General features: G+C 41.3%; 1 protein-coding gene across 1 annotated transcript in view; it reads left to right on the top strand.

The window, feature by feature from the left end:
- Positions 1-15,150, top strand: part of MROH8 (maestro heat like repeat family member 8) — a 58,374-nt gene that overhangs the window by 33,820 nt on the left and 9,404 nt on the right. Inside the window, exons 13-20 of the mRNA XM_081552306.1 lie at positions 4,716-4,851; positions 7,309-7,499; positions 9,048-9,185; positions 9,640-9,754; positions 10,086-10,226; positions 10,576-10,740; positions 11,756-11,911; positions 14,081-14,203. Coding sequence (XP_081408432.1) covers positions 4,716-4,851; positions 7,309-7,499; positions 9,048-9,185; positions 9,640-9,754; positions 10,086-10,226; positions 10,576-10,740; positions 11,756-11,911; positions 14,081-14,203 — 1,165 coding nt within the window. The remainder of the gene's footprint in view (positions 1-4,715; positions 4,852-7,308; positions 7,500-9,047; positions 9,186-9,639; positions 9,755-10,085; positions 10,227-10,575; positions 10,741-11,755; positions 11,912-14,080; positions 14,204-15,150) is intronic.

Genomic DNA, 15,150 nt, shown 5'->3' with positions numbered 1-15,150 from the left:
TCTCTGTCCATCACCAACTCCTGGAGTCCACCCAAACCCATGTCCATCGAGTCGGATATGCCATCCAACCATCTCATCCTCTGTCGTCCCCTTCTCCTCCCGCCCCCAATCCTACCCAGCATTAGGGTCTTTTCCAATGAGTCAACCCTTCGCATGAGGTGCCCAAAGTATTGGAGTTTCAGCTTCAACATCAGATCTTCCAATGAACACCCAGGATTGATCTCTTTTAGGATGGATTGATTGGATCTCCTGGCAGTCCAAGGGATTCTCGAGAGTCTTCTCCAACACCACAGTTCAAAAGCATCAATTCTTCAGCGTTCAGCTTTCCTCACCTTCCAACTCTCACATCCATACATGACCACTGGAAAAACCATAGCCTTGACTAGACGGACTTTTGTTGACAAAGTAATGTCTCTGCTTTTAAATATGCTATCTAGGTTGGCCATTACCTTCCTTCCAAGGAGTAAGCATCTTAATTTCATGGCTGCAATCACCATCAGCAGTGATTTTGGAGCCCAAAAAAATAAAGTCTGATACTGTTTCCACTGTTTCCCCATCTATTTCCCATGAAGTGATGGGACCAGATGCCATGATCTTAGTTTTCTGAACGTTGAGCTTTAAGCCAATGTTTTCATTCTCCTCTTTCACCTTCATCAAGAGGCTCTTTAGTTCTTCTTCACTTTCTGCCATAAGGGTGGTGTCATCCGCATATCTGAGGTTATTGATATTTCTCCCGGCAATCTTGATTCCAGCTTGTGTTTCTTCCAGCCCAGTGTTTCTCATGACGTACTCTGCATATAAGTTAAATAAGCAGGGTGACAGTATGCAGCCTTGATGTACTCCTTTTCCTATTTGGAACCAGTCTGTTGTTCCATGTCCAGTTTTAACTGTTGCTTCCTGACCGGCATACAGGTTTCTCAAGAGACAGGTCAGATGGTCTGGTATTCCCATCTCTTTCAGAATTTTCCACAGTTTGTTGTGATCCACACAGTCAAAGGCTTTGGCATAGTCAATAAAGCAGAAATAGATGTTTTTCTGGAACTCTCTTGCTTTTTCGATGATCCAGCGGATATTGGCAATTTGATCTCTGGTTCCTCTGCCTTTTCTAAAACCAGCTTGACCATCTGGAAGTTCACGGTTCACGTATTCCTGAAGCCTGGCTTGGAGAATTTTGAGCATTACTTTACTAGCATATGAGATGAGTGCAATTGTGTGGTAGTTTGAGCATTCTTTGGCGTTGCCTTTCTTTGGGATTGGAACAAAGACTGACCTCTTCCAGTCCTGTGGCCACTGCTGAGTTTTCCAAATTTGCTGGCATATCGAGTGCAGCACTTTCACAGCATCACCTTTACTCTTCATTACTAAATTAATATAATCTTCTTAGTTGTGAAATAATAATATGTAGAAAATTTCCTTATTCTTAAGAGACAGATCATTTAAGGGAGATTTAGGGGTGAATGTCATGATATCTACAATACACTTGAGAAAAATTTAGCCAAAAATAAATATATATATAAAAAATAAAGTATAAATATGTATATAAAATAAAGTATAAATATATACATAAATAAGATTAGAATCACAGAGAGGAACAAAGAAGAAGCTTTTTTATGATTAGTGGTTTTGAGCTGGAGGCAAGGCACCCTGGAAGTTCCAGGAAATGCTTTATGGGGAAGGCAATGAGGCATCCAGGCCCCATCCCACTTTAACCAGAGCAGCTCTTCCATTTATCTGCTTTATATACTGTGATTCTGGGTAATTACTATCTTGAAAGAAATATTTCTTAGCTTTTTTTAAGTTGAAGTGTAAGTGATTTACAGTATTATGTTAGATTCAGGTATACAGCAAAGTGATTCAGTATTTGTATTCAGATTTTTTGCCAGATTCTTTTCAGATTCTTTTCCATTATAGGTTATTACAAGATATTGAATGTATTAATAGTTCCCTGTGCTATACAGTCAGTCCTTGTTGTTTATCTATTTTATATATGGTGGTGTGTAACTGTTAATTCCAAACTCCTAATTTATCCCTCACCCCCCACTTTTCCCTTTGGTAACCATAAGTTGTTTTCTATGTCTGTGAGTCTGTTTCTATTTTATTAAAAAGTTCATTTGTATCATTTTTTTAGATTCCATACGTAAGTGATATTATATAATGTTTGTCTTTGTCTGACTTACTTCACATAATATGGTAATTTCTAGGTCCATCCATGTTGCTACAAATGGCAATATTTTATTCATTTTTATGACTGACTAATATTCCATTGTGTATATATGCCACATCTTCTTTATCAGTTCATTTGTCGATAGATACTTAAGTTGCTTCCATGTCTTGGCTATTGTAAATAGTGCCACTATAAACATTGGTATGCATATGTTTCCGAATTAGAGTTTTTATCTTTTTCAGATATACATGCAGGAGTAAAATTTCTGGATCATATGGCAACTCTATTTGTTGTTTTTTAAGGAACTTCCATACTGTTTTCCATAGTGACTGCACCAGTTTACATTCCCACCAACAGTGAAGGAGGGTTCACTTTTCTCTACACCCTCTCCAGCATTTATTATTTGTAAACTTTTGATGATGGCCATTCTGACCAGTAGGTGTGAGATAATATCTCATTGCAATTTTGATTTGCATTTCTCTAATAATTAGCAATATTGAACATCTTTTCATGTGCCTGTTGGCCATCTATATGTCTTCTTTGAAATGTCTACTTAGGTCTTCTGCCCATCTTTTGATTGGATTGTTTGTTTCTATACTGAGCTGTATGAGCTGTTCATATAATACGTTTTGGAAATTAAGCCATTATCAGTTGCATTGTTTGTAAATATATTCTCCTAGTTGGTAGGTTGTCTTTTTGTTTTGTTTATGGTTTCCTTTGCTGTGCAAAATTTTTAGGTTTGATTAGGTCTTATTTTATTTCTTTTGCCTTGGGAAACTGATCTAAGAGAATATTGCTACGATTTATGTCAGAAAATGTTTTGCCTATGTTCTCTTCTAGGAGTTTTATGGTCTAGGAGTTTAATGTCTTATATTTAAGTCTTTAAGCCATTTTGAGTTTATTTTTGTGTATGGTATGAGGAACTGTTCTAACTTCATTGATTTACATGCAGGTTTCCCAGCAACACTTAATGAAGATTTCTCAGCTTTAAACTGTTTGAAAACTGTTTCAAAACTGGTTTCAATGAATGGGTCTCATATAATGTCTTGGTGCAGTGCTAATGTTTTCTGTAAGCTGAAACAAAGTTTAGTCGCTCAGTTGTGTCCGACTCTTTGCGACCCCATGGACTGTAGGCCACCAGGCTCCTCTGTCCATGGGATTTCCCAGGCAAAAGTACTAGAGTCTGTTGCCATTTCCTTCTCCGGAGGATCTTCCCAACACAGGGATCGAACTCCGGTCTCCCACACTGTAGGCAGATGCTTTACCGTCTGAGCCACCAGGGAAGCTGAACTTAGACGTTTTACTCCACTGTATCAAATAGAGAACTTTTTTTTTTTTTTTACTTGTTTTGCACTTATTTTTTGTGGCATTTATTCCCAAGCCATAAGTTTTTGTTTCTTCAGTTTCTTCTGGGGTATCTTTTTCTTCTGTGTAACCTCCTCTTCTGGTTTAGCAACAATCTGTTCTTTTGCATTAAGGATCATCTCAATGTGGCAGGGAGAGCTCATGTAGGGGTTGATCCAACCGTGAGCTCTATAAGTCCTGCACTGCATTTTGGGGATTTTGTTCACCTGGATGTGCTCAATGACCAGAGAATCTACATCTAAGCCCTTAAGTTCAGCATTACTCTCTGCATTTTTGAGCATGTGCAGTAAAAATTCAGCACTCTTTTTGGGCCACTGACCCTGCGTCCAGCCTCACTGTTTGGCCTGTGCACACCTACCAACTCAGCCGTTCTAACGACGGAATGGCACACATTGCTTCTTTAAAGTGACATCCTTCAGATATTTGGTGGCTTTTCAGATATGCATATCCTTTATGGCCTGGGCAGTTTCACGAGTGTTCTTAAAGTGAACACAAAGGTTTGAACCTGATGATTTGCATGATTTTGTTGGGTTTTCTGGATCAAGTGAATAGCTCACCATTTATAGAGGTCACCTCAGGCCACTTACCAGAAAAGGAATAAAGGAGAACTTTTACTCATCCAAAAGAAAAATGAGTTAATACAGATTGTTTAATGGTCTTAATTTTGTGTATTTCTCTGGAACATTGTTTTTAAATCTTTACTACTTGCTTCAGCTTACCTATTAATACACTAGATTCTTATGTAAAATATATGATTTGGTATAAAGTATTAACTATATTCAGTTGATTTAAATGTAATTTTAGCATTATTTTATTTTTTTATGTTTGTTCTAGTTCTTGGAAAACTACTGCTTTAGGTCAAGTGAGAACTGTAGAGTCTGTTAGAAATGAAAACGACGTAGGAAACTTAGAGTACAGAGTATGTCATAGGGAAGTTGTGAGATTGAAAAGATATGTTAGGACCAGTTTGTGAATGGTCTTAAAGTCCATGCTGAGGTTGTGGGAACTTGAGTCTATGAAACCTTGGGAGTTACTGTTGTGAAATCAGATAGCAATTCAGAAGAACTGAGCCTCAGAGAGGAAAACCTCTTATAGATTGGATTCCAGACGGATTCTGGGAAGCTCATGGTCATGGTTGGCCTAGAATAAGCCATTCTCCTGATCCCTCTTCCTCTGGGATTTCTAGGCATCTGGCTGAGTTGTGGAGAACTCTGAATGTGGAGCTGCCCAAAACGACCTGGATTCTCTGGAGACTCCTGAGGAAGCTGCAGAAATGCCATGATTCTGGCACCCAGGAGAAGATGGCCTATGTGGCTGTTGCTGTAAGCCCTTGAGCTTTGCCCCTCCAACTTCAGCCCACCATGGCCCTCCTGGATAATTGGCCCAGCATCATCTGGAGAGTGTTCCTTTTGGTTCCTCTCAAAGTTTGTTTCCCTCATCCATTTATAAATCCACCAGTGTTGCCACCAAGGGATGGATGTGGAGGAGGCTGAGATGAGTGAAGGAGTCAGTATGGTTTCATCTGTTTTAAACATTCTTTTCCTCGTCTTTTAAAAAATGCATATCATCATAGTCAAGAGAGTACAAACATTTCAAAGAATATAGAAGAATATAAAATAGAAACCAAAGGTCCTCCTTTGAAAAATTGTTTTTATTTTTTATATAATTTTTTTTGGCCACACCTCGCAGCATGCAGGATCTTAGTTCTCTGACCAGAGATCGAACACACATATCCTGCATGGAAGGGCAGAGTCTTAACCACTGGACCACCAGGGATGTCCCCCAAAGGCTCCCCTTGAGCAGAGATTGGCAAACTTTTTCCATAAAGGACCAGATGGTAAATATTTTAGGTTTTTCAGGTCACATATAGTCTCCACCACATATTTTTGGATATATTTTTAAATAATCCTTTAAAAATCAAGAAACTATTCTTAGCTCATGGCTATACCATGTCCCTAAAAATGAACTTTCTGCAAGTGTTTATAATATATAAACTTCTTATATATGTACTTGGCATACTTTTTCCCTCTATATTTTTTCTTATAAATAAAATTTTTTTAGAGCAGTTTTAGGCTCACAGCAGAACTGAGCAGAAAAGTACAGAGAGTTCCTATATATTCCCTTCCCCTCTGCATGCACAGCCTCGCCCATATCCATGTTTGTTTTATTTCATTTTATTAACAATGTATTAATTTCTACTATACAGGAAGGTGATTCAGTTATTCATATATATATGTATATTCTTTTTCATATTCTTTTCCACTATGGTTTATCACAGGATATTGAATATAGTTCCCTGTGCTATACAGTAGGACATTGTTGTTTATCCATCCTGTATATAAACTGTTATATACAGGATGGATAAGCAAACTCCAAACTAATCCCAAACTTCTAATTCACCCCTCTTCCACCCCACTTCACGACTACTTTTTACTTTATTTTATTCCCTACCAGTTTATGGTTCTGCTTTCTCCGATCTAAGTTATTATCATACTTTTTTTTTTAGCTTTCAAAATTACTTTGAAATCTCTAATCTTCTATTGTCTTCTTGCCTACGCTCTCTGTTCTTGTGGGTTTATGCCTTTTAAAAAATCCCTAAAATGTCCTTTTAGTGCAGTTTTAGGTATTAGAGCAGATAAAGGTATATATTTAATCTGATTAGCCTATAAAATTCTGCATGTGTATTAATAAGGTCACAGTATATACCATTTCATGACCTGCTGTTTTTCATTTAACCATACACAAACTGTTATCCTCTTCATAGTTACATAGTAATTGATTTTAATTACCTTTTAAAAAATAGGTAATACATGATGCAGAACCATTTATTTCATTATTGTTTCCTATTAGTGAACATTTGACACTTTTCAAACTTTTGCCATGAAAACAGTGCTGTAGCAAACTTAATCATGCTTGCATCAATTTTGTTATACATACTCAATTATTTTCTTAGGATAAAGTCCATTGAAGGAGAATTTCTGGGCCAAATAGTGGGCTGAGTTAAACTTTTGGTAATGTTCCCAAATGACCCTCTAGCACACTGCCCTTCTGTCATCATGTGTGAGCATGGCCTTGCCACACCAAGCGTTGTTGTCTAGCTGCTAGGTGAAAAAGGAACACATTCTAATTACAGTTCCGTCATTGGCAAGGTTCAACATTTATGTATGTTTTTCAGTTGGTCATTTGTGTTTCTTCTTTCTTCATGTCCTACACCCAAGTGCTTCTCAGTTTTAATACACACGCAAACCACCATCATCTAAGGATCTAATTGAAATACACACTCTGATGCAGATATTCTGGGGTGGAGGAGGGGCGCTTGCGAGTCTCTGTTTCTAATCAGCTCAGGTGATGCTCCTGGTAGGTGGCCCACACTTCCCACACTTTGAGTAGCAGGCCTTTTCATTTGTCCCTCCTGACATATAAGGGCATTGAATATATTAAAACTACCGCATTTCTGCAAATTATCTGTCATCCGACTTTGTTTATGAACAATTTTCTTTTTGCCCGGGCTTTAAATTTGTATGTGGTCAAATATGTGAATGGTTTCCTCATAGTTTCCTTCTGGATTTCAGGATGCCCCTCACTCTGGCAACTTTTAGTGACACCTTCACTCCTATCTCATTACCCTGTCACTTTCATATCCCTGCATTGCTTACCACTACTGTTCTGCCTGTGATTTAGTAGAACCAGAAAGCATGTTCTGGAACAAGCAGAAGTAAAACAAAAGTAAGACTTAGGACCAGCGGGTGTTCAGCTCTGCCTTGTGCTTTTCTCCATAGGTGACAGATGCCCTTTATGAGGTGTTTGTGGGGAACAGACTCCGAGCAGCTACGTTCCGGCTCTTTCCTCAGCTTCTCATGACACTGCTCATCCAGGTTCACCATACCATCGGCCTCACCATGTCTGACGTTGCCATCCCCAGTGGCCTGTACCCAGAACAGGAAGTGTCTTCAGAGGTCACCCCCTCGTGGTACTGTCCATTGTGATTTTGTTGACCAGGATTCATTCTGTGCTCTCACTGGCTCTCTTTGGTCTTACTGGTGAAAGTTACTCAGTCATGTCCGACTCATTGAGATCCCGTGGACTGAAGCCCATGAGGCTCCTCTGTCCATGAAATTTTCCAGGCCAGAATACTGGAATGGGTAGCTGTACCCTTCACCAGGGGATCTTCCCAACCCAGGGATCGAACCCAGATCTCCTGCATTGCAGGCGAATTCTTTACCATCTGAGCCAAGGAATATTGGGAAGCCCAAGAATACTGGAGTGGGTAGCCTATCCCTTCTCCAGTGGATCTTCCCTACCCAGGAATCGAACTGGGGTCTCCTGCATTGCAGGCAGATTCTTTACCAGCTGAGCTACCAGGGAAGCCCAGTCTTGATGTCAAGGCAAATTTGGCTATCTGAGTTCAGATGCACTGCAAAATAATGGGTGCTAGCATGCCAGCCCTTTCTTAATAAATCAGGTAGCAACAGAGACAAGCGAGACAGCCTTAAACCTACCTCCAAGACCATACTGATGCAAAGCTGAGCATTTTCTCATTTCTGCTTCATGCATAGGGAGGTATTTTTAAATTCTCCTTTAGGGTCTCAATAGAAATTTCTCAGTATTTCTGGGGCACATGGATTTCTTTCTGAGGAAGTGCTCTAATGTGGAATATTTAAGAACGCCTGACTAAGAGGCAGAAGAACTTGAGTTCTGATTCTCATTCAGTTTTTGTTTAAGTATTTATTTTAGGTTCTGCTGGGTCTTTGTTGCTGCACGCAGGCTTTCTTTTGTTGCAGCAAGTTGGGGGCTCCCCTCTAGTTGCTTCTCATTGCCATGACTTCTCACTGTGGAGCATGGGCTCTAGGTGCACGGGCTCAGTAGTTGTGGTGGCTTGAGTGCAAGGCTCCATGGTTGTGATGCACAGGCTTAGTCGCCCTGCTGCATGTGAAAGCTTCCTGGAGCAGGGATCAAACCCACGTCCTCTGCATTGGCAGGCAGATTCTTAACCACTAGACCATGAGGGAAGTTCCTTTAAATAGCTCTGTACTCTGGGCAAATCTTTCTGTTGTTCTGTGCCTCAGTTTCCTTATCTGTAAGTGAGCTCAGGCTTGGTTTCTCCAAGGACTTTCCAGCTTCAAGATTCTCTGATGTCATGTCCAAAATACTAGTTCGATAAGTAGTTTTCAAAAGCAGTGGAGTAAATTTTAGGGGGGTATAAATTCTATGTAAATAAAGCTGCAAAGAAAAAAGCAGTGAATCTCAGTTTAGCATCCTACATCATTTGTTTTATCATAGACTTCTTTCCATTCTCCCAGGGAAACACAATTTTATTGGATTTCTTTATGCTTAGAGTTTGTGTGAAGGGCCTTTCAATTATTAGAGCACTGAGAATCTTTGGGAAAATCTAGAAAGAAGAGAATTACAGTCCACCAGCTATCAATACGTGGCCCTCCTCGGTGAGAGCAGGTGATTTTATGCTCTTCAGTTGGAGGGACCTGTACTATATTCACTTGTACTGTTTTTGTTGGATTAGCTTCGCCATACAGGCTACAAAGACTCTCCTCCTCAGAACATCCTGCTGGCAGGAATTCAACATCATGGAAAAGAACAAAGGATGGACCCTTCTGGAAGGAAAAGACTGCCATCTTCAGGGAGTATCCCTCCTTGCCAAGTAAGACTTCCTTGCCATGCATCCCTGCTCTAAAGCAGCTGTGTTTTAAGGTAATTTTTTTTCCCCTTTTAGTTATCGTAGCCACCGAGGTTGAATCACCTTCTCATCCCAGAATGGGCAAATGCCCGTAATTCCAGCCAAATTTTTAGCCCTGCCTTACCCTCGGGAGGAGAAGGGGACAACAAAGGATGAGATGGTTGGATGGCATCACCGACTCAATGGACATGAGTTTGAGTAAACTCTGGAAGTTGGTAATGGACAGGGAGGCCTGGCGTGCTGCAGTCCATGGGGTCGCAAAGAGTCGGACACAACTGAGCAACTGAACTGAACTTACTCTCCCGTGCACCTGAAGCTGAGCAAAAACTTAAGAGCCCCCTCACCCCCCACCCCCCACCCCCCATGCCCTCTCTGAGTAAGAGCATTTCTGAGAGTTGTTCTGTGTTCTGTTTTGCAGTGCATTGCTGGAGAGAAATCACCTCCTTGCACATAAGGTCATGTACCTGTTAGTGCCTTTTCTTAATCGAGGGAATGATAAACATAAGCTCACATCAGCAGGCTTTTTTGTGGAGGTAAGACTTCTTTTTTAGAGGCTGTATGTATTCAGGAAGCCTATAAGGCAGCTGTACTGGCCTTTCTAGGCCTTGTCCAACTGAGTGACCAACTAGGGTCCGATTTAGACGTGGGATAGAAATGGTCCAAATTTAACCTTATTGAAGTTCTTCTGTCCACATATTTAGTGTTCCTTAGGTCCCTACGGTGGAAGCATCATCCTGTAATGTATGTGCTGTAGAGTAGAAGTTTCAAAGGAAAATAGGTGTTTCGGAGTTGGTGGGAAGCTGGCTCCCCTCATGAAATAGGGCTAAAAGGTAACTTCTTTGGCCACTTTCTGGGTTTTTTCAGCTTCTTCAGAGTCCAGTGGCTAGGAGATTTCCCAGCATATACTGTATTGCCCGCTTGAAAGACTGGCTACTTCTTGAAAATAATCCCTTTAAAATTCTTGCCCTGAGGGGACTGTGCTATCTTACCAGACAGGAGGAAATGGTAAGACCACTGATTCTATTTTTTTAATTAATTAATTAATTAATTAAAAAATTATTTATTTTTAATGGAAGGATAATTGCTACACAATATTATGTTGGTTTCTGCCATACATCAACATGAATCAGCCACAGGTACACATATGTACATAAGCTCTTTTGCCTTCTCTACGTATCAGTCCTGCCAATACTGAGAGATGGCATCAGGCCCTCTTTAATTCTATGTTCTGGGCTGGCCAAGACAACCAAAAACTCAACAAGCACCAGGCACAGAGCACAGGCGGGAAGCCCTACTCTGGTACCAGAGAAAGTGCCATTGGGAGGGGTGATGATACGCTGTTTTGGGCACACAGAGGGAAGACATGAAGAGCCTGCTGCCGTACATCCTAGACCTTTTATGTGAATCCGACGAGAAGATTGTTTTATTGGCCATTCAGATACTCCTGCAATTCGTCAGGACGATGGATTTCACCACCCTGACTGCCATGATGAGGACCCTCTTTTCCTTGTTTGGTGATGTAAGATAAGGGGAGAGGAGAGACTTTCCTAGGGGGAAGGTAATTGGCATAACAGCAAACTGAAGTTGGGATAGTAATAAATACATTCTATTTTAGACTGTACTTTTTTGTTCAGAACACTTTCAAATCTCTTAAAACTCTTCTAGGTAACCCATGATGTTGGTGGGGTTGGTGTTACTGTTTTTTAGGTTAAAAAAACTGAGGCATAGAGACTCCCCTGCTTCCTGGGATGAAGAAGGAGTTTCTAGAAGAAATTCAAAGAACAATCAGGACTGGGTCAGGATAGTGGACTATACTTATGTCTCCATCTGAGATCCCAAAGATTTGTCAAAAAAAATACACGGGGAGACTTTCCTGGCTGTCCAGTGGTTAAGACTCTACGCTTCCACTGCAGGAGGAGTGGGTTTCATCCCTGGTCAGGGAACTAAGATCCTGCATGCTAAGTGGCCCAGCCAAAAAAAAGAAATATATGTGGCACAGTGAACCACGTTCTGAAAGGTCAAATATGCCAAGGCTGGAATTTTTAATTTCATCAAAACAGCATGTGATGTGTATGTGCTAAGTCGCTTCAGTTGTGTCCAACTCTTTGTGACTCCATGGACTGTAGCCCGCCAGGCTCCTCTGTCCATAGGATTCTCCAGGCAAGAATACTGGAGTGGGTTGCCATGCCCTCCTCTGGGGGATCTTCCCAACCCTGAGATCAAAGCAGCATCTCTTACATCTCCTGCATTGGCAGGCAGGTCCTTTACCACTAGCACCACCTGGGAAGCCCAGCTTGAGTGAATAGTTAATACTAGGAGCAGATACAAGCGGTGATGACTCATTCTTAGAGTGAGAGAATGAGCCATGCAAAGCAGCAAATGTGACTGTCTCCACATATATTTGGTTTCTTGCCCTCAGCTACCAACATCTAAATATCCTCCTGTTAGGACCGGCATTTCAGCCGACCTAGAGCTCTTATAAGTTAAGCATGAACACATTCAGTGAGTTGCTTCCCTTTGAACATCCTTCATAGGTAAGACCGAATGTTCATCGTTTCTCCATGACCCTCTTTGGAGCCTCCATAAAATCTGTGAAATACACAGATAAGAAGGGTGTAGAGAGCCAAGTCCTGGACAGCTTGGTCCCACTTCTTCTGTATTCTCAGGATGAGAATGATGCAATCGCTGCGGTAATGCCTACTGTTAACTTCTTTCAGCCCTGAATAAGTTCAAATCCAGAGCCAACTCTGCAAACAGGCCCTCGTATCTCTGAGGGCAGGGACTCTGTGGTGCCATCTTTATTCCCCATTTCCTCTGGCACAGGCTTCCTTTCAATTATTTTACCTAAGTGAATTGTATGAAAAACCTTACTCCTTATTTCTGTGTAGCAAATCATGACCCTATGTGGGTGAGAATCATGTATTTTTATACCTTTCTGTAGCCCCTCCAATATTCAGCCTAGCCCAGAACTCTCAACACACTGCCCAAGTCAACAAACTCTTTCTGCTAATGATGATCACAGTCTGTTGTCTTTTCTCTTTAATTCAAGAATGGCCTTGTGGCCTTGAGACAAATAGACTAGTGTTGAGGCTAAATCAGGAAGAGAAACTTCTCTGAAATCTGGAGATTTCTTTGAACTCTCCTTAATCTTCCAGGGGTTCCTCCATAAGAATTGTGGGAGGGATGGCATCATCTTTAGTACTGTCCCATACCTCAGAAGCTGGTCTTTTTCAAGGTCCTGTGACCACCAGTTACAGCCAACCAGAGAGGTGGGTTTAGGCTGCAAGGAGTCTGGGAAAATGCTGGAGCGCCCACCCACCTATGCTCCTCCTTACAGAAAGATTCAGAAACAGAACTAAAGATTACAGTGGACCGTGGCACCTTGTTATGGGGGAAGTGTTATGGCCTTATAGCCATAAATATAAAATATTTCAGACCTCAGTGAAGTATAGGGCAGAGCTTCCCAACCAAGTGATGGGAAAGTGTGCTCCATAGAGGTCATGGACATGGAACAGACAGTACTGATCCCCAACCCCCACCCTGCACCCCAGCCAGCTTTTGGCGATCAGGCAAAGCCTAGAGCAGTCAAGACTCTGGGCTTGTTTTTCTAGCATAAGGTTAGGAATCACTGGCACTGACAATATAACCTAAAACATCCATACCACCTCGGCTGAGAAATAAAACCGGAAAAAATCATACAAAATCTCAAATTTTGTTATCATTTCTGAGGTATTAGTTTTCATGTTTTAAAACTTTATCTGAAAAAAAAAAATTTTATATATTAAAAAACTTTGTTCATATCATTTGTAAATCCTTTCAGCAATTTGCTTTTCTCTGTTTAACATATTTAGAAGATTTATTCATGTTATATAGCTCTAGTTCAGTTATCACTGCTATACAAAATTCTGTCATGTAACTGCAACTTCCCTATTCTTTTATTCCTGGACATTTAGATTACTTTTATATTTTCCTTATTACAATACTGCAGTGAGCATTTTGGTAGATTTCTTTGTGTACATGTGTGAGAGTTTCTTGAGGGCATCAACCCAGAAGTGGAATATCTGGGTATCTTTAACTTTACTGCTGCTGCTGCTGCTGCTGCTAAGTCGCTTCAGTCGTGTCCGACTCCATAGACGTGTGCGACCCCATAGACGGCAGCCCACCAGGCTCTGCCGTCCCTGGGATTCTCCAGGCAAGAACACTGGAGTGGGTTGACACTTACAATTCCTAACAAAGTAACTGAACTAATGTGCATTCCCATCTGTCCCCAGAGGAATTTTAATGGCCCAGATGTCTAGTGGACCTGGGACCAAACACTTGCTTGGAGACTACCAGGGGTGTTATATGGTGCATGGCAGCCTTCTGAGGGCAGTGAGTAAAGAAGGAGACCACTTGCTAATTTTGCTCAAGTATCAGGATCAAGTGAGGATCAATACTTTCCAAAGTTTCTTCCAAGCTAGAGATGTACAAGGACTGTGAGAAGGGGAGCTACACTTTCCTGTGTGGAGTGACAGGAGAATAACATAAAGAGCAGCTAGTACGCATGGGAGCCCTCTCTCTAGAGCATGGGGTAGTGTGACTCCTGCCCAAATCTCTGACCTGGGTATTACACTTGATGTTAGTAGCTCTCACTTATGCCCTCGACCAGTGGTTTCTCCATTTTCCCCAGAACCCTGCAGATTTTATGGGTTCTCTGTAGAGACTGTTTGGGAAAGTTGAAGGAAGGCACCTTGCCCTTACTTCATTCAATCAAGATAATTCTGAGTTTATCATATTAGACTTTAGTGTTTTATTTGAAGAAAGGTAATCTCAGCTAAAACATGTTTGAAAATGCTGATCTCTGATCATCCTTTTCACAGGAGAGCAGGCAAGTGCTAACTATATGTGCCCGGTTCCTGAAGTGGAAGCTGCCCCAAGCAGTGTACCGCAAAGATCCCTGGATCATCAACCCTAGTGACATTGAAACAATCTGCAAGTTCTTTGTATGTGAGCAATAATGGCTTTGTTAACTCCTTAATATGCTGACATGCTTATTTTTTTTCATACATCGTTTTTAATGAAGGAATATGACATAAAGGAAACATTTCCCATCCTTCTCACTTCAGCACTTGATATCTATGACCGGTCTTGTTCTATGAATCCATTTTTCTGTAGTTTCCTCCCAAATGAATCAAAATTCACTTTCTCTTACCACCCTTCCTTACCAAAAAAGCCTGGTGAACTCTTGGGAACTCCACTAACCTGGCTCAGGGGCTGCAGAGTCAGGGAGATAGTACATGCTCAAAAAACTACTTATGGAGTGAATGGAAATGAGGTTATCAATGATCTTTAATGCTTTCTTTGGATATAGTGGATTATTTTACCCTCCATCAGAGCATGAGCCCCAAGAAGGGCTGCCATGCTGTTGTAAGCTTTGCAACACAAAGCCTTGCAACACTTTGTCAACACAAACTTGACAGAGGCTACTGTGACTCATCTTAGGGGCAGGCTTGAGCCAGAGCAGCCTGAGGAGGCCCATCCATGGTTTCCTAGACAACTGAGTCTAGAACCACTGGGATCCTATCGTGAAGACCCCAGGACTGACTCTTCCCAGGGATCTTCCATATGCGTAACCATTGAGGACCCAGTAGGGCCTACCTTTGATCAGACTTACCAGCCTAGGAAGCCCCACAGTGCCCTCATGTCAGGCTTTCCATGCAGGATTCTCTCTCTGACCTGCGATCAAACCTATCACAGATGCACTAATGACAGTATTTTTGCAGCAAGAAATTCAATGCTGTCGGTCAATGAGACTACATATTGTCCATGTTAAATCATAAGTTCTATAAGAACAAAATCCTGCCCTCTTCCTGTCCCTGAGGTGCCTATCCTGGTAAGAGATCCACTGAGTAGTCAATTCGTTCAACCAACAAGCATAACATGCTCCATG

Source organism: Giraffa tippelskirchi, chromosome 13, assembly GCF_054371585.1.
Source record: "Giraffa tippelskirchi isolate mGirTip1 chromosome 13, T2T-mGirTip1v1.2.pri, whole genome shotgun sequence".
NCBI lineage: Eukaryota > Metazoa > Chordata > Mammalia > Artiodactyla > Giraffidae > Giraffa > Giraffa tippelskirchi.
The sequence above is the reverse complement of the archived record's forward strand: the minus strand, read 5'-3'. Positions and strand labels throughout refer to the sequence as shown.